Source organism: Haematobia irritans, chromosome 4, assembly GCF_050003625.1.
Source record: "Haematobia irritans isolate KBUSLIRL chromosome 4, ASM5000362v1, whole genome shotgun sequence".
Classification (NCBI taxonomy): domain Eukaryota; kingdom Metazoa; phylum Arthropoda; class Insecta; order Diptera; family Muscidae; genus Haematobia; species Haematobia irritans.
In genome coordinates this window covers 183,598,251-183,622,979 of record NC_134400.1, presented here as the reverse complement: position 1 = coordinate 183,622,979, position 24,729 = coordinate 183,598,251, and the positions used below count along the sequence as shown (strand labels likewise).

The window sequence follows — 24,729 nt, the reverse complement described above, 5'->3', positions numbered from 1 at the left end:
TACTTGAAACAGACTTGATTTCACTGGGCAAATTATTATATCTTAAACTGCCAGAATATTCAATTCTTTGCTTAGTTGTCTCACTTCTGCATAAAACAATATTTAGCAGATTATTATTACGTGTGTTAATGTTATGACTATTGCACAAGAAAGAAATTGTATGATGTCCTATTTGATGCAAACATTTGAATACAAATAACAATATTTGAAGGTTATAAGTTCCATGAATTGGTAAAATATGAGGAAAAATATCCATATACAGGTTTAGCGTTGGGTATCCTATTGGCAAGTTTGCCATCGCTTTCAACGCCTTATTTTGCATTATTTGCAGAGTCTTTAACTCCGCACTTTTATTATTATTTTTTTTATTTGGATTAACAATTGATTGTTTGAAATACATTTTTAATCTAATATATAAAAATTAGTCGAGTTTTCCTTCCTGACGCAATAACTCCAGAACGTACGAACCGATTTCTACGGTTTTGCATTCATTGGAATGGTCTCGGGCTCCGTAAGGTTTAGAATTTAAGAAAATTGAATAAAAGTTTCAACGGAATGGCGGGAAAATATTTTTTATATACAGCGCCATCTCGGGTGCAACTCCAGAACGCACGAACCGATTTCCACGATTTTGCATTCGTCGGAAAGGTATTGGGCTCTGTAGTTTATATTTAGCAAAGAAATTTCAAGAAAAAGTTTCAACGGAAAAGCGGGCGAAACTTTTTTTACATACAGCGCACATTACAATTGTTATACCCTTCACCACTACTGTGGTACAGGGTATAATAAGTTTGTGCATTTGTATGTAACGCCAAGAAGGAAAAGTCTGAGACCCATCGTTTAGTATACCGATCGTCTTAGAATTAAATTCTGAGTCGATTTAGCGATGTCCGTCTGTCTGTCTGTCCGTCCGTCAGTCTGTAATGTAATTTTGTGTGCAAAGTACAGCTCGCAGGATTCGTCCTCAAATTTGGCATAAGGTCGTTTTTTGGGACAAAGGCAATCGCTATTGATTTTGAAAAAAAATCGGTTCAGATTTAGATATAGCTGCCATATATATTTATTCCCGATCTGGTCATAATTGGCGTGTTTATCAACCTATGTTCTTCAAATTCAGTACATCCGAATATTTTGATAGTCTCGCAAAACTTGCAAAATATCAGCCAAATCTGTTCAGATTAAGATATAGCTCCCATATATATCTTTCGTCCGATTTGGACTTATACGGCCTCAGAAGCCATAGTTTTGCAGTGATTTGCTTCAAATTTTGCACAAAGGTCACTTTAATGGTACGGTTATATGTGTCAAATTTGGTTAAAATCGGTTCGGATTTAGATATAGCTCCCATATATATCTTTCGTCCAATTTGAACTTATATGGCCTCAAATGCCAGAGTTTTACCTTGACTTGCTTCAAATTTTGCACAAGCAGTACGTTTAATAGTATCGGTAAGCGTACCAAATTTGGTTGACATCGGTTCAGATTTACATATAGCTCCCATATATATCTTTCGCGCGGTTTAGACTTATATGGCCTCAAAAGCCAGAGATTTACAGTGAATTGCTTCAAATTTTGCACAAACTGTACGTTTAATGATACTGTTATGTGTGCCAAATTTGGTTAAAATCGGTTCAGATTTACATATAGCTCCCATATATATCTTTCGACCGACTTGAACTTATATGCCCTCAAAGCCAGAGTTTTGCCGTGACTTGCTTCAAATATTGCATATGGAGTACGTTTAATAGTATCGGTAAGTTTGCCAAATTTTGGTTGAAATCGGTTCAGATTTAGATATAGCTCCTATATATATTTCGCCCGACTCATATGACCACGGAGGCCAAAGTTATACTCCCATTTTCGTGAAATTTTGCAGAGATAGCAGAATTATTATTCTAACTATGCATGTCAAATTTAGTCAAAATCGGTTCAGATTATACATAACTCCCATATGAACGTACACCAGAGTTGGGGAAATATGATAGACTGTTTCATATTTTATACACATTTTCTATGGGATTTTCCTCCAATTAACTGGATAGCGTTAGCCAATTTAAATTTTAATTCTGGAGATTTTCTAGAATATGTATTTGTATCTGAAAATGCAAACCTTTATATAGCTCCCAGCAAATTTGAAGTAGTTGATATGATAACACAAATGTTTGTCTACATAGTGGTGATGGGTATAATATAGTCGGCCCGTCCGACTTTAGACTACTTACTTGTTTTTTTTTTTATTTACTTTTTTTTTAATTCATCGCATTGCTTTTGTTATAAAATAATTTTGTTTTTTCACATGGAAAATGTTCGGAGAACGTAGAGTAATCATGTAGTTAAAATAGGGTACCTCATTTTTTGATATCTGGTGAGGGAGAGGGACATCCCCCTTGCCCGACTTTTTCACAATTGGGCAAAAATTCTCCGATTTGGGTGAAATTTCCAAGGAAGGTTAGGGGCGATGTCTAGGCAAAGACCTACTACTTTACTTTTCGATATTTGGTCGTGGAGGTGGACCACCCCTTTATACGATTCTTATTTAAAGTACAGTAAAAAAACAAAAATTCTCTGATTCACTTGAGATTTACAGAGAACACGCCGTGAGGTTATGAATTTATTATGGGGTACCTGATTTTTTAATATTTGGACAGGAAGGGGGACCTCCCCCTTACCCGACTTTTTGAAAATTAAAACAATATTATCCGATTTGCTTGAAATTTTCAGGGGAGGTTGATATTTGGTCGATGAGGGGGGTCTCCCCTTTGTTCGACTTTTTTTTTTAAAGTACAGTGAAAAAACTACAATTTGTCGACTTACTGAAATTTTACGAAGAACTAAGTACATACCGTGAAACAATTACACTTTTCTAATTTACATGAAATTTGAAGAGGATGTGGGGTAGTAGGTTATATTGTTATATGGGATATCTGATTTTGTGATATTCGAAAGGAAAGAGGGGCCTCCTCTTGCCCTGCTGTTTATAAAATTGGCTTATAATTTGCTTGAGATTTTCTGGGACGACTACACAATATACGCTATATCATTTTTCAATATTTGGACGGGGAGGAAGACCTCCTCAAAAACAGAAATAGAATTCTCAAGTTTACTTGAAATTTACAAAGACCGTAGGAGTTGGTTATGAAATCAATATGGTGTACTTGAGTTTTGGGTATTTGGACGGGAAGCTTCTCCTTGCTCCACACTATGAAACTTGAAGGAAAGTTTACTAATTTTCTTGGAATTTGCAGAGAAAGTGACGTGCCTTTACAAAAAATAGAACAAAATCTAACCTTCTCCGATTTACTTGAAATTGAGAGAAGATAATTACATTTATACAGGCTACATGATTTTTCGGTGTCTGGTTGGGGAAGGAGAACAGTGAAGTTGGGTTGTTTGTGAAATGAATATAGGGTATAAGTAGGTGAATATAGGAGGAGCGAAGGAGGTGGGTTTCCTTTTGCCCGATTTTTTTGGAAATAGAAAGTAGAGGATTATCGATAAATGGTAACTCGGTACATAATTTTATGATTTTTCCACAGACTTCTGCCAGACTTTTTTAAGTAAAAAAGTAAAAGAGGGTGCTTAATTTTGCCGGTATATGCACGCAAAAAAATAATTCTTTCCTCCCAAACGAAATTTTAGACAAATAAAGTTCGTTTCTCATTTGCTTTTCGCTGTAAGGAAGTGTATTTGGAAGAAAAGTATATACTTTTTGTGATAAACGTTTATTCTTTTCCAGGATGTAAAAACAATTTCATAAAGACTAGCTCAAAAAAAAAACATTATTTTCTTGCTAATTGCATTGTCCCTCACATCTTTCTCACATCCACGAGGATTTTTAGTTCTTAACACCTTTTCCTGTAATACCAACAATGTAGAAGAAATTATACGATTTTATAAATTTTTATACTTTATTTTACCTTTCGCCTGGACGGAGAATCGAACCACGGACCATGCACATTGTAAGCCAACACACTAACCACTGAGCTATGTACCTGTTATGGTCATCAATAGATAAATATCCATATAAGTTATATTTATATAGCATAGCTTGCGGCGCCCACGAACCGAATAAACAAAGTTTATTTAACAGAAACAAACATTTAGTTTGGCACCGTGGAGCAGTGGTAGCTACGTCCGACTCTCATGCCAAGGGTCGTGGGTTCGAGCCCTGCTTCGGCCAAAGTTTTTTTTTTGCTTTTGTTTTTTTTTTACATACGTTCCAGATATATTCGGAAGATTCCGAAAAAATGTTTAACATTACATTGTACTATATTAAATTTTGAACTGTAAAATGTGTCTTATTAAAGACCTAAAGTCAGAAAAGAACAGTGTTTGATATAAACGAAATGGACTGTGTTGTTATTTCAAAAATAACTTTTTTTATTGAAAAAATAAAAATTTTGTAACAAACGAATTTTTTGGTAATAAAAGTTTAAAATTTTCGAAGCAATTCAAAAAACTCTAACAAAAGAAAAACGTTTTCGGTACACGTTTTCCAAACGTTTTTTTCTTTGCGTGTGTTTGGGAAAGACATGTTCTCCGTGTCCAACACATTAACAAATGTTAATATGGTCAATTTTAAGTACTTTTACATTTTCCGATTTATTGAACGGTATGTTGAGGAGAAGTATACCTCCCCTTGACAAACCACTCTTGAAATTCACAGGAAATGTAGAAGATTGTCCAACGATTTGAATACATAACAATTAAAAAATGAAAACATTGGTTAAAGGGAAACACCCCCTACCCGACGTTGGTCCGTTTTACATCTGCATATCCGCTCTATTTCTGTATATAAACGAAAAAGCAAGTAGTCGGATTTTTTTTAAATGTACTGGACACGTGTTTGGAAACCATGGAGTGATTAATCAGTAATTCACTTTTTGTGCCAAGCATCCCCTGACCCTGCCAAACATCCCGGAGCCACCGTGGTGCAATGGTTAGCATGCCCGCCTTGCATACACAAGGTCGTGGGTTCGATTCCTGCTTCGACCAAACACCAAAAAGTTTTTCAGCGGTGGATTATCCCACCTCAGTAATGCTGGTGACATTTCTGAGGGTTTCAAAGCTTCTCTAAGTGGTTTCACTGCAATGTGGAACGCCGTTCGGACTCGGCTATAAAAAGGAGGTCCCTTGTCATTGAGCTTAACATGGAATCGGGCAGCACTCAGTGATAAGAGAGAAGTTCACCAATGTGGTATCACAATGGACTGAATAGTCTAAGCGAGCCTGATACATCGGGCTGCCACCTAACCTAACCTATCCCCTGACTCTACTTTTTAAAAGAGTTCAAATCTTTTCGAATTTGTTTTCAGATCGAATGATGTGGTTGACTAAGTTAACGAAAATATGCTTCGTGAAGCGCAGCGAAGCAGGCCGGGTTACTCTAGTTACAAATAAAAAACATGTTCATTTTTTTTTAATTAACTTGGTCTTCCGAATTTGATTAAAAGGTTAACCCCTCACTTCTGCATAATTTTCTTGCCATGCGCTTTATTTACTTATTTCACTTAGTGACTTTAAATTAAATATATTTCAATTACAAGTAATGTCTATATTCATAAATTGATATATAGACATTTGTGTCATTGAACTTCTACCGTTCACTAAAATTATGTCTATTAAATCTAATTCCCAGCTTAATTTAAAGTTAATGGGTTTGAGAAAATAATTTACTAGCAAGTGATTTTTTTCTAAATGACTTTATTTGTAATAAAACAAAAAGCTCCATAAAGTTTAGTGACCCAAAAAAATTGCATTAGAATTACCACTATCAAGATTTATATTATTTTCTATGAGCTTATTGTACTAAATTCTTTGGTGAATTCCCAATCTTCCAAAATTTTTGAGAATTTCAAATTTTTTAAAGATTAAATCATTGCTGTTTATTGGTTTTAGTGGTTTAAAAAATTTCGCAGAATTACTCATCACACTGTAAGAGATCACAACAGAGACATTAATGGCTCCAGCTGCATATGTTTTTAGTGGGCATTCCTTTTGTTTTAGGATGTGTTGTTTTTTTAATATAAATGATTAAATAATATTAATCATTGGTTGCAGATACGAAAATACTAAAATATTGATTTGTTGTGTCAGTTGTTATTAATTTTAAACCTATCATTGTCATCAGTATTTTATATTTAATCAACAAAGACATATTTTATTCAATTTGTTTTGTTTTGAATTTGATCTTTTTTATATTGTATATTAAAAAAATAATATTATTGACTTTCACTATTAAATGTTTTTTTTTTAGTTTTAAAATTCAATCATAAAATAGAGATTTGTTGACAATGCTAAGATAGATTAAGATAAAGGTTGAATGCAAGACAAAGGTTTACTAATAACTTTGCAGATGACTTTGGGGGGAAATGTGTTAGTCATCACAAGGTGAAGAGTATATTTACGAATATCTATAATTAAAGGGTGATTTTTATACCCTCCATCATAGGATGGGGGGTATATTAACTTTGTCATTCCGTTTGTAACACATCGAAATATTGCTCTAAGACCCCATAAAGTATATATATTCTGGTCGTGGTGAAATTCTGAGTCGATCTGAGCATGTCCGTCCGTCCGTCTGTTGAAATCACGCTAACTTCCGAATGAAACAAGCTATCGACTTGAAACTTGGCACAAGTAGTTGTTATTGATGTAGGTCGGATGGTATTGTAAATGAGCCATATCGGTCCAATTTTACGTATAGCCCCTATATAAACGGACCCCCAAATTTGGCTTGCGAGGCCTCTAAAAGCAACAATTTTCATCCGATCCGGCTGAAAATTGGTACATGGTGTTAGTATATGGTCTCCAACAACCATACAAAAATTAGTCCATATCGGTCCATAATTATATATAGCCCCCATATAAACCGATCCCCCGATTTGGCTTGCGGAGCCTCTAAGAGAAGCAAATTTCATCCGATCCGGCTGAAATTTGGTACATGGTGTTAGTATATGGTCTCTAACAACCATGCAAAAATTGGTCCATATCGGTCCATAATTATATATAGCCCTGAGATAAACCGATCACCAGATTTGACCTCCGGAGCCTCTTGGAAGACCAAAATTCATCTGATTCAGTTGAAATTTGGTACGTGATGTTAATATATGGACTCAAACACCCATGCAAAAATTGGTCGATATCGGTCCATAATTACATATAGGCCCCATATAAACCGATCCCCAGATTTGACCTCCGGAGCACCTTGGAAGAGCAAAATTCTTCCCATTCGGTTGAAATTTGGTACATGATGTTAGTATAGGGTATCCAACAACCCTGCAGGAATTGGTTCCTATCAGTCCATAATAATATATAGCTCCCATATAAACCGATCCCCAGATTTGACCTCCGGTGCCTTTTGGAGAAGCAAAATTCATCCGATCTGGTTGAAATTTGGTACGTGGTGGTAGTATATGATATTTAACAACCATGTGAGTTGAAATTGGTGGATGACAGTCTTTCGTAGAAGTTTCTACGCAATCCATGGTGGAGGGTACATAAGATTCGGCCCGGCCGAACTTACGGCCGTATATACTTGTTTTAGGTATTATTGCCGTGGCAACACTGGTTTAAATAGCCGACTCACGTATCATGTTTAGTTTCACTATCAAACATCTGCAATTCCGTCTATAATTTAACCATGAATCGTCTTCAGGCCGATACTATGTTCATTCTTGCAAAACATTTTATAGAAACCATTATTTCGCACATAGAAAGCGGTGTTTATTTAGGTAACAAGGAGCGCTATTTGACTGTGAGCGATATTGAATTAATTAGGTGGTTGCTGCTTGCTATTATAAAATTAACATTTTATTTTTCCTTGGGCAATTAATCTGCTACTCCTTTGATCCTTTGTATATTTTCGGAACAAAAATATGATCCGTGTTTGCGTTATAAACCCACATAAATAGTTTTAATAAATAAATTATTTCTTAATTCACATTGCAAATGGCGCCATGGTATAAACGTTAGTACCACAAATGGAAAAAGTTTCGCTAGTTTTTCGCATTTTTTGGTTTTGTATAGAGTTTCAACGCGAAAACCGAACAGAGTACCGGCCTTTACAAACGAACACCACTCGCAGATTATTGAATTTTACTATCAAAATACGTTCACAGTACCAAATTCATCGCGCGCTTTTTATTGAAAAATTGTGTTCAGCGACGAAGCCCATTTTTGACTTAATGACTACATAAATAAGCAGAATTGTCAATTTTGGAATGAAGATCAAGCAAAAGCATTGCAAAAAAACTAACAATGGATCCACTAAAAGCCACAGTTTGGTGCGTTTTATTAGCTGGTGGCGAATCGTAACGTAACTGCGAAAGGTGGCACTACCGTGAACAGAGAATGAAGCCGACCCATTTTTGTCGGCGGCGGCTAACACAAAATTTTTGCCTCCGGCGGCGGCGGCTTGACGGCTAAGCCGATAAAAAGTTGTCTATTCGGCGGCGCAAAATTATCTATTATAAAATCAATTTGAAGTTTTCCGAATTGTAATGAGATTAGTTGTACAACCAATCTTACAATCAAATTTATATTTCATTCAAATTTTTTGAGCTAAATTTTTGTAAAACTATTATAGCAACTTGATACTAATTGATTGAAGGTGGGAAGTTCAAAATTTTTGCAAAAACTATAACAAATATTATTAATTTTTTCTGTATAAATCAATATTTTAGATTAATTGGCAGCTAAATTTGAGTCGAGATGAGTCGACATATTCGGCGGCGGCGTCGACTGCTAAAAACGGGTCGGCGACGGCTGAAATCGGCGGCGCGACTCGGCGGCTTCATTCTCTGACCGTGAAATGATATCCAACTTTTTTTGTCTGCAAATTCGGTGAACATTTTATTTCACGTTTGGGACTGGTCAATTAGCGGCCTAAATCGTGCGATTTGGTTCCTTAGCAACTTAAATGTTGGAAAGAATATATCAAAATTACAGTAAGTGGATGGATCATTTGCGGCGCAGTCGAGGTTTTTTTCCCGAATTTTATGCGTTTTTTCCTATAACCCTTAAAAAATCACCCTTTGTAATGTATGGCTAGAGCACCTGAAGCAATGGTACCTAACTATGTAAAGACTTTCGAAATCCGATAGTCAGATGTCGTAAACGGCTTGCCGTTTTAGTTAGCTACCGTCTTCTCTCATGTTCATGCTGGCGGCAGAAAGTCATAGGTAGGTTGTGGATAACTACTAAGGAACGCTCGAGCCAGACTCCATTATTCTCTCAAGTTACCAAACTTCCGATTTCAGAGCCTCCAAATCCCAAACAAAAATTAGTATGAAAAACCTCTCCAATCGCCAATTCAGTGAATTACATGGTCGCTCTCATGCTGCCGAATCAAAGTTTCACTACATCATCAATGACCAACTGCTTGAGTTACTAAGCATCGGGAACGCAGAGATTCGCCGATAATGAGCTTCGCCGAACTAACCTTGTTGGTCCAAGAATCGTAAGAGCCCTCTCGAACACCGCTACAACGAATGAAAATTATTCCATGCGCATCCCAAAAAACAGAGGCCACTACTTTGCCAGCGGACTTTTGAGTCTTTCCACGCTTCGGAGACGGTTCACTGGTCGCTGTCCACTCAGCCGACTGTCGATTGGACTCAGGAGTGTAGTGATGGAGCCATGTGTCATTCATTGTCACATATCGACGGAAAAACTCGGGTGTATTACGAGTTAACAGCTGCAAACACTGCTCAGAATCATCAACACGTTCTTGTTTTTGGTCAAATGTGAGCTCGCGCGGCACCCATTTTGCACAGAGCTTCCGCATATCCAAATATTGATGAATGATATGACCAACACGTTCCTTTGATATCTTTAAGGCCTCTGCTATCTCGATCAACTTCATTTTACGGTCATTACAAATCATTTTGTGGATTTTTTTGATGTTTTCGACGGTAACCACCTCTTTCGGGCGTCCACTGCGTTCACCATCCTCCGTGCTCATTTCACCACGCTTGAATTTTGCATACCAATCAATTATTGTTGATTTCCCTGGGGTAGAGTCCGGAAACTCATTACCAAGCCATGTTTTTGCTTCCACCGTATTTTTCCCTTCAGAAAACAGTATTTTATCAAAACACGAAATTCTTTTTTTTCCATTTTTTTTTCACAATAACAAAAGTTGCTTCACAAAAGACGCTCTATCTCACAAACTAATTGACTTACAGACGTCAAATTTTGACACGAATCATTTGAAGGTTGATACTATATAAAAATAATATGCATTTAATACTAGCGACTCCATCTATGTGTCAGACCGGGGACTTATCAGCCAACCTGTTATTAAGCATTCCCAGAACGATAGAGCGTAGAGGAGAGCCAGTCGCCGCATTCGTGGTCTCCGAACAAGAAAATTAACGATGACACAACACCCTCTTACAACAATAACAACTGCAATTGAAGATCAACACCACAACTCTCTCATCCTAGTAAGAAGGATACAAGGATCCTCTCAAAATGTAGACAAGCTGCATTCGTGGTCACCACAATTCACCTCAAAGTCTAAAAATTAAGTTCGAAAGGATGGATTTATCTGCGGCTTTGTTAGTTTATAGAACCCCTACGACATTGAAATTGTAACTTAGCGGGCGATTTGTAAAATTTAAATTAAATCTTACCTTTAAATGTCCGATCACAAGTTTTCTTATGAAATTGATATTCTGCATTCAAAATATTATATATTTTTAAGTAAATAATAATAATAATAAAAATTTGTTGTTGAGTATAAAGAAATGCTAAGGAATTTGTTATAACTAGAAATAAGCGTCTTCAAATCAACAGATGAAGAACTAAATGTTATTAAGAATAGTTTCGGTGGATAAAATATAAATCATAAAAGATGGCTTGAAATACATAAGAATACAAAGGTGAGAATATAATATCCCTAATTCGATTGTTATAATACAAACAATGTGGCTATAAGCGGTATCAATGATATTAAGGACATTGGATTGTATTTTTCTACTTCTCATTTGCTCAACGGAATTTTTAGTTAAATTTGCATTTCGAGAAATCCAATTCGGGATGTTGTTTTTTGAACCTGAAAAGAAATTTAAATTATAAATTAATATATAAATTAAAAAAGTAGTATAAATTGTTTTAAAATTTAAGTAATTAGACGTCCAATTAATAACACTAGTTTACACTGAAAATGTACATTTGATGAGTGGTATGTATTTTGATCTACTGAATTCGAAAAAATGTTAAAAAAATTATGGAAGTTTTTTTCACTAAACAAATTATACCTCGAGTTAGAAATGTCCGATCAGCAGATCAAAATACATAAGAAAAGTTATATCTCATCAAATGTACATGAAAAAAAATATTTTGTAAACTAGTGTAATTAGTCAATATAAGTAGATTATTGATCTAGTCCCCCCAATAAACCGACCTATCGAATAGGGGTCTTGAGCATCTTGACACTGAAACTTTTATCAGATTGGCCTGTAATTTGAAATGTAGAGGTAGTTAGGTCTATGAATGTAGTGTATCGGCCAATGTTTTGGTATAGACCCCATATAGACCGATCTCTCTTTTGAACCGACATGCTTGCGAGAGTATCCGTCATCACACCCACCTATATATTTTCAAGTAGACCACTACGACGAAAGGAAACTATTTTATTTGATCTGGGTGGTGGGTATTTAAGGTTAGGCCTGGCCGAACTTAAGGCCGTATTTACTTGTTTTGTCCACTTGGGTAAATATAGATGTGTGGATTAAACTCCCTAAGATATTTCATCCCACTAGTAACTCCTCATCTCCTTTAGCTCAAATACTCATTTGCTCTTGTGAGATTACAACATCTCTGTAGCATCGAAATACAATTCACAACACCAGACAATTGGATACATCGCTCCACTCATCCAACTCCAACATCGTCAGTAGTCAGTGTGTTAGGTTAGGATAGGTATAGTGACCCGATATTTTCAGACTATTAGACTATTCCGTTCATTGTGATGCCCAATTCTATGTTTAGTTCAATGACAAGGGACCTACTTTTTATTGCCGAGTCCGAACGGCGTTCCCCATTGCACTGAAACTACATAGAGAAGCTTTGAAACACTCAGGATTGTCACCAACATGACTGAAGGGGATAATCCACCGCTGAAAAACTTTTTGGTGTTCGGTCGAAAGTGGGGCTGAACCCACGACCCTATGCACGCAAGGCGGGCATGCTTACTATTGCACCACGATGGCTCCCAAATTAGGGACGTCATTCGGGATATTCCGAAATCCCGGGATTTTCGGGACGAGATTAATCCCAAATTAGGGATGTGATTCGTGATATTCCGAAATCACGGGATTTTCGGGACGGGATGAATCCCGCATCCCGGGATTTTGTATTTTGAAACCTAGTATTTTTCGGATCCAAAAAAAAAACATAATCCTAATTTCTAACATTTTTGGTTTGCTGGATTTTTATATCCACCACCACAGAATGGTTATTGGGGTATAATAAGTTTGTTATTCCGTTTGTGACACATCAAAATATTTCCGTCTATATAAAGTATATACAGTGAAACCTCTGAAAGGTGGACACCCACGGTCGCCTACATTTTGTCCACATTTGAGAGCTGTCCAAGTATGAGAGGTTAATTTTGGTTTGGGAGGTGTCCGGATTTCAGAGTGTCCAAGTTTCAGAGGTTTCACTGTATATAATCTTAATCCGTGAAAAATTCTAAGACGATACAACCACGTTCGTCTGTTGTCATCACGATGCAGTGTTCAATAATGGCGATATCGTTCTGAAATTTGGCACAGTTTCGATTTTTGTTTGCATGCAGGTCAAGTTCGAAGATGGGCTATATCGGTCCAGGTTTTGATATAGTCCCCATAACATATAAACCAACCTCCCGATTTGGGGTATAGGGCTTCTACAATTCAAAGTTTTTGGCCAATTTGCCTCAAATTAGAAAACTAAATGGTTTTTAGGACTACAAATAGGTGTGCCGAATATGGTGTGTATCGGGCTATGTTTTGGTATAGCCCCCATATAGACCGATATTACATCTGGAATCCGTCGTTTTTATCCGATTTGCCTGAAATTTTAAATCTAGAAGTATTTAACGACCAAGAATAGGTGTTCATCTATCCATCTTTTGGTATAGTCCCATATAAATCATTAATCTGTTCTAGTCTTCATAGGTAGAATCTTTAAATTTATCTTCGGGAGGCGTACTGGGTGATCTGATCTGATTCCATGTTTATCAAGTAACGACGAAGAAAAAAATACATCAAAATTCAAAGTACATAATCTGGTCCGCTTTTGAACAATGAGGTCATGTGATATGTTAGGTTAAAGGTTAAAGAGGCAGCCCGATTAAGATTCAGGCTCACTTAGACTATTCAGTCTATTGTGAAATAGAATTCGTGCTACATAAAATAAAAATCAATGATAAAAGTTCCGTGTGGCATTACTTGGTGGAATCAAGTGTAGGGACATAGGGAAGTTACCTATTGACAGTGTTGCCAGTATTGGGGATTTTTCCCCAAATTGGGGATATTTTTTCGTAAATGGGGACGGAATTTCTGAGTTGGGGACTTGGGGATTTTGTGGGAAATTTCCAAAAATTTGGGGATTTTTGTGGGAATTTATTTCTATCGGAAATTGTGTCAAAAATCTATTTCTATAGATAATTTTGCCAAAATTTTATTTCAATAGAAAATTTTGTCAAAATTTTGTTTCTATATAGAAAACTTTCTCAACTTTCTTTTTTTTCCACATAGAAAATTTTCTCAAAATTTTATTTCTATAGAAAATTTTGTTAACATTTTATTTCTAAAAAAATTTTTTAAAATTTTATTTCTATAGAATATTTTGCCTAAATTTTATTTCTATAGAATATTGTGTCAATATTTTATTTCTATAGAAAATTATCTCAAAATTTTGTTTCAATAGAAAATTTTTTTCAAAAATTTTTTTCTATAGAAAATTTTCTCAAAATTTTATTTCTATAGAAAAATTTGTCAGAATTTTATTTCTACAGAAATTTTTCTCAAAATTTTATTTCTATAGAAAATTTTGCCAGAATTTTATTTCTATAAAAAATTTTGTCAACATTTTATTTCTATAGAAAATTTTGTCAAAATATTATTTCTATAGAAAATTTTTTTAAAATTTTATTTCTAAGGAAATTTTGTCAAAATTTTTTTCTATATTGAACATTTTCTCAAAATTTTATTTCTTTCTATAGATTTTCTCAAATTTTTTTTTGTGTTAGAAAATTATCTCAAAAATGTTTTTTCTATATTGAAAATTTTCTCAAAATTTGATTTCTACCCATAAAATTTTATTTCTATAGAAAAGTTTTATTTCTATAGACAATTTTATTCCTGTATAGAAAGTTATCTCAAATTTTTTTCTATGCAAAAATTTTTGTCAACATTTTATTTCCATAGAAAATTTTGTCAATTTATTTCTATGTAGAAAATTTTCTCAAAATTTTATTTCTATATAGAAAATGTTGTCAGAAGATTATTTTTGTACAAAATTTATGGAGTACCTCCTTGTAAAATCTACCAAAACATCAAAAATTCTACCAATTTACCAAACAATAAAAAAATCTAACTTCTACCAACTTTGGCAACGTGTCTAAAGGTGGGTATTAAGTTCGAGTTTTTTCACTGAAGTGAAAACTAAATCAGTAAAAAAAGGTATAAAATTATACATATTTGTTGCAGATTTTATTATAACTTGATGGGGAATAGCCTATAGCAAGTTTTCGCAAAGTTTATATTCCTTAAAAAGTATTATTAAAGAAAAGTAATCGTGAAAGAATGGCGATTTTAGCCGCCAAACTCGAACTTAATACTCACCTTAACACATAATTTTACTAGAAAATTTTATATAGAAGTAAATTTTCGTTCATAAATACAAGGTGACCATTTTCACACCTCCAACATTTGGAAGACGATCACCAGTCTCTTGGTGTTGTGGTTCGAAATCTTGATCTTATTGCAGCTCTTTGGATGTGACAAAATTTTAATTTTTAAATTATTACTGATTTTCTACAGCAGAGCATTTTGCTTTATTTTCTTTCAAACGAAATTCTCAAAATTGTATTGGGGATTTTTGTGGGGAATTTATGTTTAAATTGGGGATTTTTGGGGACGCAAACATCATAATTTGGGGACAAAAACCAGAAAAATACTGGCAACACTGCCTATTGAAGTTAGCTATTGGACATAGTCACTTCATATTTTAAGTTTTTTTTTTTATGTTGTATCACCAAATCACATTGGAAAAGCGAGTAATTGGGACACCTACCATAAAGACTACAAAACAAATCAAATTTTGCTCTCCTGAACAAGAGGAATCTTTACGAGCTATTATAGGAAAACTTAGAGCTATTGATGGTATCCCGTTTTCCATCTTTATAACACATATTGCTTTTTATTTTACCCTTTCGATCTTTTGTTGTTTGGTTTTTTAATAAAATTGAATTAAAGCAAATTGGCTTTGTGTACTACAATTTTTAGGCGCTGTGGATTGTCAAATATTATAAAAATCCCCGAAATCCTATGGGATTCAATATTTTGAAATCCTAATCCCGGATTGTTTAATACTTAATCCGGAATGACATCACTACTTGGAATCCCCTTTTATATGTAGGATGACCAAGCTGCGTGTTTTACCCTCTTGCCTACTACAAAGTCCCAAATTATTCAATTCGGTCTTCAGAAATCAATTTTGTTTGTTATCTCTGTACTTCTTATATCTACTTTTTCGGGTTTTAAAGGTAGACAATATTTTTTTGTTTTATCATTAACAATACATGATATTTAGGTTGCTAATGGAGCTAATTGAGTTAGCAAGAACGTTATTGTTTTGTTTTATATACAATAACAAAAGGAATAAAAAAATTAACTTACTGTTCCATAATTTCCATTTTCTTGCGGTCATCGCTGGTAGGTAGACCCATTTCTTTTTGCCTTTGATCGTACATCATTTTCTCGACCAAGCTGCGTGTTTCACCCTCCAAATCCGAAAGTTTAGAAGGCTCTGGATTAATTTTACGTGTTGATATGGGTGGATCAGTCATTACCAAACGATCCCACCAATTCATTTTGTTAACCTAAAAAAGTTAAATGAAGAAAAATACATCAATAAATTTATTTCCCACTCTTTAGCCCTTAATTGATTAGTTTTATGGAAGCTTATAATGTACTCACCTTTTCCAAGGTTATCAGCACAGTTTTGCTATCTTGTAAAACCCAAACGGATTCTTCAACTTTAACTTCTGCACATAATTGACCATTGATAATAGGCTCATGACCTTTGAGACCCACCTTGAGGTTCTTCTTTTGGATATCCACAACTAAATCACGAGCTCTCAAATTAAAAGATACCGTAAATGGAATTTTAAGCTGTAAAATAAACAATTGGAATATAGAGACGAAAAATTAGTTTTCATTTAATCACACTATGCAGTAAGAATCTTTAAGTTTGAAGATTAATTTGTGAATTTGTGAACGAAGCTGAAGAGGAGCCACAAATGTACAATAGTATGAATTCAACATAGAAAAAATATTTCCAGCTATTTAAGCAGCCAACGTGGTGCTATAGTTACCATGCCCACCTTGCATAAAAGGTTGGCTGATAAGTCCCCGGTCTAACAAAGAAAAACACATTTTTTGTCAAAATTCATTTTTATTATTCAACATAGTTCCCTTCAAGAGCGATACAACGATTATAACGACCTTCCAATTTTTTGATACCATTTTGGTAGTACTCCTTCGGTTTTGCCTCAAAACATGCCTCAGTTTCGGCGATCACCTCTTCGTTGCAGCCAAATTTTTTCCCTGCGAGCATCCTTTTGAGGTCTGAGAACAAGAAAAAGTCGCTGGGGGCCAGATCTGGAGAATACGGTGGGTGGGGAAGCAATTCGAAGCCCAATTCATGAATTTTTGCCATCGTTCTCAATGACTTGCGGCACGGTGCGTTGTCTTGGTGGAACAACACTTTTTTCTTCTTCATATGAGGCCGTTTTGTCACGATTTCGACCTTCAAACGTTCCAATAACGCCATACAATAGTCACTGTTGATGGTTTTTCCCTTCTCAAGATAATCGATAAAAATTATTCCATGTGTATCCCAAAAAAACAAAGGCAAAAGACGCTCTATCTCACAAACTAATTGACTTACAGACGTCAAATTTTGACACGAATCATTTGAAGGTTGGTACTATATAAAAATAATATGCATTTAATACTAGCGACGCCATCTACACAGTCTTACACAAGTTTACATACGGTTTAAGAAATTGTATTTTCTTTAATTATTAAAATATAATAAAATATGCATATATATGCTTTAGATTTTGTAAATTAATTTGAAAAACAAAGTATTTGTCCATTTTCAAGAAGATGTTTTTAGTCTGGATTATAAACAACAACAAGAAACATGTTTAGTTATAAGGTAAAAACCTCAAGGGTATGTAAACTTATGTGAGACTGTGTATGTGTCAGACCGGGGACTTATCAGCCAACCTGTTACAAAGGTGGTGGTTTCAACCACGACCCTGCAAGTGATTTTACCTCTATCAATAATGCTGGTGACATTTCTGAGTTTCCCAACTTCTCTAAGTTGTTTCTGACTACCGTTCGGGCTCGACTATAAAATGTAGATCATTTGCCATTCAGACAAACCTACACTGAACATTTTTTACTTAATATGAAATGGATCATCCACAGGACCAGTAAATATACGACAAAGAGAGAATGAACATTTAATTTTATAGAGCCTAGATTTAATGATAAATGTTTCTCCAAAAATATCTTTATTTTAATGAAGCCGCATCTTCGTCGCAGCATCAATAGCGAAATCTTTAAGGGAATATTGTAAACTTTAGAACCAAGTAAACCGTTTTTGAGTGTAGAATCATTGATACGGTAGAAGCTCACCCCCTTTTTCAATCACAATGAACTGAATATTCTAAGTGGGCCCACAAAATCTGCCTGCCTAACCTAATCCAATTAATCAGACTTTCAATAGTTTTTAAGATGATTTCTCAATTATACTGTGTTTGTGTGTGTGTGTTTGGTACAAAAGCTATTAATAACTAAACCACTCTAATCCTAGTCATCATATTTTCATGCCAGTCCCATCGGATGTCATTATGTTCTGCAACATTGTTTGAATTTTAAACCTTGACAAGTGGAAATTGGAATGGATTTGGTTGTGTTCAACTGACTTGGTGCTTTAACACATTCTTGTCCATTATCTGTTGTGGTTTAGAAATCTCCCTGTCAGTGTGCATGCAATTAACTCGCAAAAATACTAAGAATGATGGAACGATCAACCATCATATGTTAAGCAAAGGTTCTATTTTGATAAGCTGTAGAATTTTCCCTTTATAATGATCTTAAAATGTGGTTTGTTAATGCAAGAAAATTGAATGGAAAACAGTATGGACCAAAGATAAGAGAATTTGCACTTAATTGCAGTTAAATACGTATTCGTTAAGGCTTGCAAAAAAAAAGCCTGCGTGGCAAAGGTTTCCACCCAACTATTGAGTTGTTTGGAAGTTTGGAAACAAACTTTAATCGGGGAAAAATTCTAAGACGATCTATCGATGCCTGTCGCCGTTGCCACCAGCGGGAGTCACGAGGTGTCAAGTACACACCTCTACTTTACATTTTCTTATATAATGTCTCTGGAAATTAACAACAAAATCGATACAGTTTTTGGGGGGCGCAAATTGGGTTGTGAAGCTCTGTTCTATATAAATAAATACCTTTGGTTTGGATTTATACTAAACGAAACTAATGTTTGAAGGTAGCTATTGAAAGAGAAGGATTACCGTACACAGATTCGCCCTTTTTAACGAAACTGTTACATTACAATGTTTCTAGAATCCGCGAACATTCTCGCTTCCACATGCGATGGCTACAGTTTTAATTAAATTCCACAATAATTTACTGCATACAATACTCTTGCATGGAGCATGGAACCTAAGTACTTATCTGACCATTCTTGTATAGCATTATAAAATCTATCACGCCACGAAGTCGAAAATTTGGATTTTAGTATGTATCTTCATTCATAGGCCTGACGTATCTGTATCTATTTGTTACTCATATTATTTACCCAACCTCGGTAACTATTAACTCACTCCTGATCTTCCTGGGAATTTTCCATTCCTTCATCCATAATGCGCATATTAGGTCCAAAACAAAAAAAAAAAAAAACATCCTACAAGTATATGTTCTATCCATTGCAATCATTTACTAGAGAGACTATGCCTTGGATGTTCTTTGTCTTTACCACAACATTAGCATCACGCCATGGATAATGACTTGGACTTCTTCTCAATCTGTAGTTTGTAACGATGGCCAAATGGAGTAAAGGATACATGTAATAATCTTATATCAACTAACATTACCAACCAACCATCACCAACTGTGAACATTATCAACAAAGAAACATAAGTAACGGCCATTGGACAAATGCGTGCTCGCATGGTAAACTTTGAAATGTGGCCTACCTCTTCTCTAAGTATTAACCTCCAGTAAAATTCCCTCTGTCAAGGTTATTGGGTTTCATGGTCTTTTTTCCACACATTTTCATGGTATCATCCCAAAGATACATATACAACGTTGTGGTCTGTATGCATCTGTCTGGATGTGTTTGTTGTTGTCTTGGCGTCATCGTTGGTAATTCTGATTGTAAGCGGCAGCAGTGTGAACAAACGGTATTTTTGTGGTTTAATTGGCCACATTGTTTCAAGGCCATTTCAATGGCTACAGGCAGTATCAGTTATTTTTTTAGGAAACTAACTTGTCCGATAGGGATGTCAATTTGGAATTTTTTACAGTTTTGCGCAGTAGCAATTTATTGTGTTTTTTAATAATCTATAACACGAGGCGACTACCATCTCTCGAATTCTGCAATTCCTAAATGTATGCCACTGTCTGTTCATTAGTTGTCATATACCACACAAATAGATATAAAATAGTATAAAATATAAAATCTTAATCGAAACATGTTAATGTGTTCTCACGGAGATACTGCAGACTTGTATGTTTGCTGGAGAGAAAACCACGTTGCAATCACGATAGTTGGTATAATTCTACCAAAAATTTTATATGTTTTATAGTTTAGTAGATTGGTAGAATTCTTCACGTTTTGATAGATTTTTCTAAATATTTTCCACCACCCAATTACTCGTCTACAACATCTATGCTTAATTAACGAGGGTTGCCTTTTATATTTCTGAATTGGGCAACGCTAGTGTTACAATCTGTCAACTGACAGCTCTATCGTAAAGCTTGACATTTTTGAAGTTATACCTACTCATCTCGCCCAAAAAAAAAAAAAATCAATAGTGAACATTTTCGTGCGAACTTTCAACGTGGATTAACTCAACAACAGTGCATCGACGAACTTCGAAGGCTCCATCAAGGTGCATTATGTTTATCGATGGTATGGTGAATTTAACTGAGGTCGTAGTTCACTCCTAAAAGAATTCCGTGAAGGTCGTGCATAATCAATTGTTGTTCCCCAAACCATTGATGCTGTGCGTTAACTGATATTGCAAGATCATGTGACCTATCCTGAGATTACATTTAATATTGCGTGAACATCTGACCGCAAAAAAAATTGTTCTCGTTCTATCCCACACAATTTGCGCTTTGGAGAATCCCCAACACGTCGAAAACAGTCGTATATGATATCCAAAATTCATCGCAAAAGTGCTGTCACTATTAAGAAGTTGTACGATGCCTAGTTACTACAAAAAAGCATCGCATGAGTGCAATTATTAGGTACATTTAGAACGACACCAAAAAGAGCCCCTTCAAACTGTTAGACAAAGTGCATTTTAAGATAGTTGTAAAAGAATCATTGTGGTCAAGTAAAATACGATTGAATAAAAATTTATAAATTATTCCAGGTATAACATTTATACGAGGAGTATAACATTTACAAGAGGAGCTATTTCCTTTTCCTATATCATTTATTCCTTTTTTACTTTTGTTCCCCATTTAAATGCAGCTCATTTTCTTCTCAGAGTTTGGTACAATACGTCATAATAAACAGAAGGAACAACAAATCAGCTGATAGTTCAATCCACAAAAGCAAGCGAAGAAGCTGGATATAGCATAAAAAAATTCTAAAGAGCAACAAGCAAATATCGCAATCATTTTGCAAGTTTACATTCCTCTTAGAATTCTTACGAGAGCACCGTATTACGCTTAAGAAGAAAAGGGACTAAAAAAATCGAAAATGTTGGGACTAGTTCCCGCAGATCCTAGTTCCATCAGAAACTACCCCAACTCCAATCATGACAGCTGTAACATCTCGTGGATTTACACGTATAAGCACGGGCCAAGTAAACAGCAGGCGACTGTATGGCTGTTCAAAGATGATACAAATCCAACAAAACTTGCTCGGGGACGAGGCACCTTCAAGCAAATGACCGTCAGTTTTTTTTCCTAGAAAAACTGGATATATCACAATCGGACCACTAGAACAACGCCGAACAGTCAAATCTGAGTGATACACAACCATTTGTTTGCCAGGAAAACAAGACGCCCAATACGGACCACTCTTCACCACGACAATGCGAGCTCTCACACAGGATCAAACAACTGCATTTTGAGCCCTCAAAACATCGATTTGACGGTTCATCCGCCGTGTAGTGGTGACTTGGCATCAAATGACGTCGTAAAAAAAATGTTCCCCCAAAATATCCGGATCCGTTGGTCTTTTGCGCCTAGGACATTTTGAAGAGTAAGGTTGGCACTAAAAGATAACAAAATGTGTCGATCGTCTCAAGACGGCGTTTCGCCGGGAATAAGGCCAAATTATCGCAGAGCCATTTTCATAGCTACGACGGCTATCAAAATATCAACTCTGTCGATTCAGAGTTTAATATACTGCCTACAACAATACCTTGTTTAAATATAGAAAATGCAACAGAACATAGGCATGATATTCGAAATTCCTACGTTATGTACGACTGTATTTGGCATTCCTAACTCTTATAAACGCAACGAAGAATTGTTTTTATTTTGCAGTTAACTTTCGATTTCGTCGTTCACTTGTCTTGTTGCCCTTTTAGCAAAGTTTTGTTTACAATATACATGGAATGGAACAACATGTCTTGATATTTGCAGGCTCTCTTTAGTTTAAGGAATGCAGTCTATCTTGTTCTTTCTCAACAACGATTTGAATGATAATCTTTCCTTTGTGGTTTGTTGTGGTTCACAGATTTCGTTACGCAAAGGATAATGCGTTTTGCGAACAGGTCTTGAAAGAAAAAACACAACAAAACAATGATCTTGACCCAGCTCAATTGTATACGTAGTAGGAAGGTAGCACGCAATACACATTAGGGTAAACAATTTTTTTTTGTGGAGGGGAATTTATTTTTAGAAATCACGGATCTGAACTGATGGGGCAAGGTTGTTGCAAATAATATTCTGTTGTAGCTTGCCACATTAGTGCCGCATTCCAAAGAAAAGTATGTGGAATAAAGTAAATCTGTAAGCTTTCCGAAGAGTACTAGAGTAACATAGTCAGTCACAATTCGTTGGACGTTCTATCTCGGAGAAAATTAAGAGTAGAGGTGTGCGTGTGACACGAAAGTGTGCGCGTGATGTCACGCTTGACCAGAGGGATCGTAAAGATCTATTCAGCAGCTGAGGGACATGATCAGGGCATGTGCAGTTGAGAGTCCTTCTCTAAGACAAAATTTGCTATCAACTAGGGTCGATATTCCGTCTATGGTCTGGTCTCTCTAACACCATGGAGACGATCGGCTACGTGTCTTTGAACCCCATCGGCTATCCCGCTTGCATCCTCGGTTACTAAGAGGGATACAAAAGTCGAAAATAGATATTTGGACTAATTAAAGTTGACGTTTTATAATCTTCCAAATCGACTTGTGATGTTAGTCAATGTTGGCTAAGGGTCCGTTTATGGTGACAAAAATCGATTAATGGAATTTCAACGAAAAAGTCGTAATGTAAAATAGTTCAAAAGTGGAAAGTTGAATTTTTCACACTTTGAAAAAGTCGGTAAGTGGAAAGTCGACTTTTATAAGTTTTTAAAAAACCAAAAAGGCTTGCTAATTAGACACACCTTTTAAGTTACATCGCGACTGTTAGCAGTGTGATCGAATTTTACTTTCACTTTAATTCCGCTAAGCCAGCTATATCGGAGCCCTAACCTAACGACAAATTTCGTTGACAGAGTCAATAGTGCTCCCTTGACAAAACTTTCAATATGAGGACAATCGGAAACTCGACTTTTGCAAATTTTAAAAAAATCGATTCGCGATTTCGATTCACATTACCATCTCTACTGCACAGCAGAAAATCACCTGAATTGGACTAACTGTACTGTCGCTTAACCACAGAGCCTGACTAATTTGATACACCTTTATGTTACACCGCGGCCGTTAGCAGTATGATCGAATTTTGACGTAGTTTTTCTTTTTACTTTCATTCATCTAAGCCAGCTATATTCGAGCCTTAAGCTATAGTATCCCAGCAAAAAAGTGTCGCCAAAAAAGTAATGAAAATATTCTTTTTGGATCCGGAAGTGGTGCAAAATTGGCGCAGAACGATGAATTTAACATGGGCTTGTCATAGGACGGAAGTCCTCCATTTCAAAAGCCGTTGCACTGAATTTGCATCATTTCTTTAGGTGTGATCCGAATTCAAAAAAATAAAAAATTCTGTGATATTTTGTTATAGTTTTTTATTCTTTTTAATGTATTCTAACGCTTGTCGCAAATGTTTGACCTCAAATATTTTCAAAAATTCACAATTTTTTCAGATTGGATTTAGCATGTTTTTCGACAAAATTTTAATGATTTGTACCATTTTATGAATTCTTACTCTGTTTTTAACCTATTTGAAACAAAAAAGTTGAAATTACCAATTAAAAGTATGAAAAAACCAAGTTATAAAAAATTTAATTAAAAGAACGTCCTGGGTAGTTAAAATAAAGAACATCATTGGGAGTGCATCTTCCGGAAGTGCTTTTAAAGTTGTGCCTGTGGAAGAACTTCCAAATTTTTTTGCTGGGATGTTACTTGCCCTGCCGAAAACTAACAACAAGTTTGGTTGGCAGAGTCAACAAACAGAGCCCTCACCCCCCTTAACATAACTTGCAAGAAAAGGAAATTCTCATTAGCACTTCCGCTTGAGCTCTGTCCTCTTTGAGAATTCGTTTTCAATACCAAAGCTGCTAACGAATATTATCTACACGCCGGCCCTCGCCCTACAGGAATATCATCCATTACGATGATGGTAATCATAGTAATGGATGCCAGTTTTCACTCTAACTGCAGTATTCACGAGCACTGGGTGTTTGTAAAACTTATGGAAACTATTTAAAATTTTAAAAAGAATTCCTACTTTGGGCAGTCTCACTGCAAAAATAAAACGTTTGGAAAACGGTTGTCCATTTATTACAAAAAAGATGTGTGTGTATTTGGTCTTAAATAAAAACATTGTTATTCTATGATTTCATTTATATCAAACGCTGTTTTCTGAAGAACGAATGGCTTCACGCCGCGAATATGGCAGACCTTGTGGTCTTTAGAACTTAAAACAAATATTTAAAATATATGTAAAACAAGTACATACGGACTTAAATACCACTCCGTCGGGTTACTTGAAAATATATAGAATCTCAGGTGGATTTGATGACAGATAGTCTGCGAAGCAAACATATATACCAACATGGAAATCGCGA

The 24,729-nt window shown here is 35.4% G+C and overlaps 2 protein-coding genes across 3 annotated transcripts in view; one reads left to right on the top strand and one right to left on the bottom strand.

The window, feature by feature from the left end:
• The window catches only part of LOC142233020 (uncharacterized), a 300,554-nt gene that overhangs the window by 207,565 nt on the left and 68,260 nt on the right, over positions 1–24,729 (top strand). The window lies entirely within an intron of this gene.
• The window catches only part of nudC (nuclear distribution C, dynein complex regulator), a 96,208-nt gene continuing 82,156 nt past the window's right edge, over positions 10,678–24,729 (bottom strand). The window contains exons 4-6 of the mRNA XM_075303791.1: positions 16,194–16,388; positions 15,894–16,096; positions 10,678–11,059 (exon numbers count right to left, since the gene is read on the bottom strand). Coding sequence (XP_075159906.1) covers positions 11,008–11,059; positions 15,894–16,096; positions 16,194–16,388 — 450 coding nt within the window. The 3' untranslated portion in view covers positions 10,678–11,007. The remainder of the gene's footprint in view (positions 11,060–15,893; positions 16,097–16,193; positions 16,389–24,729) is intronic.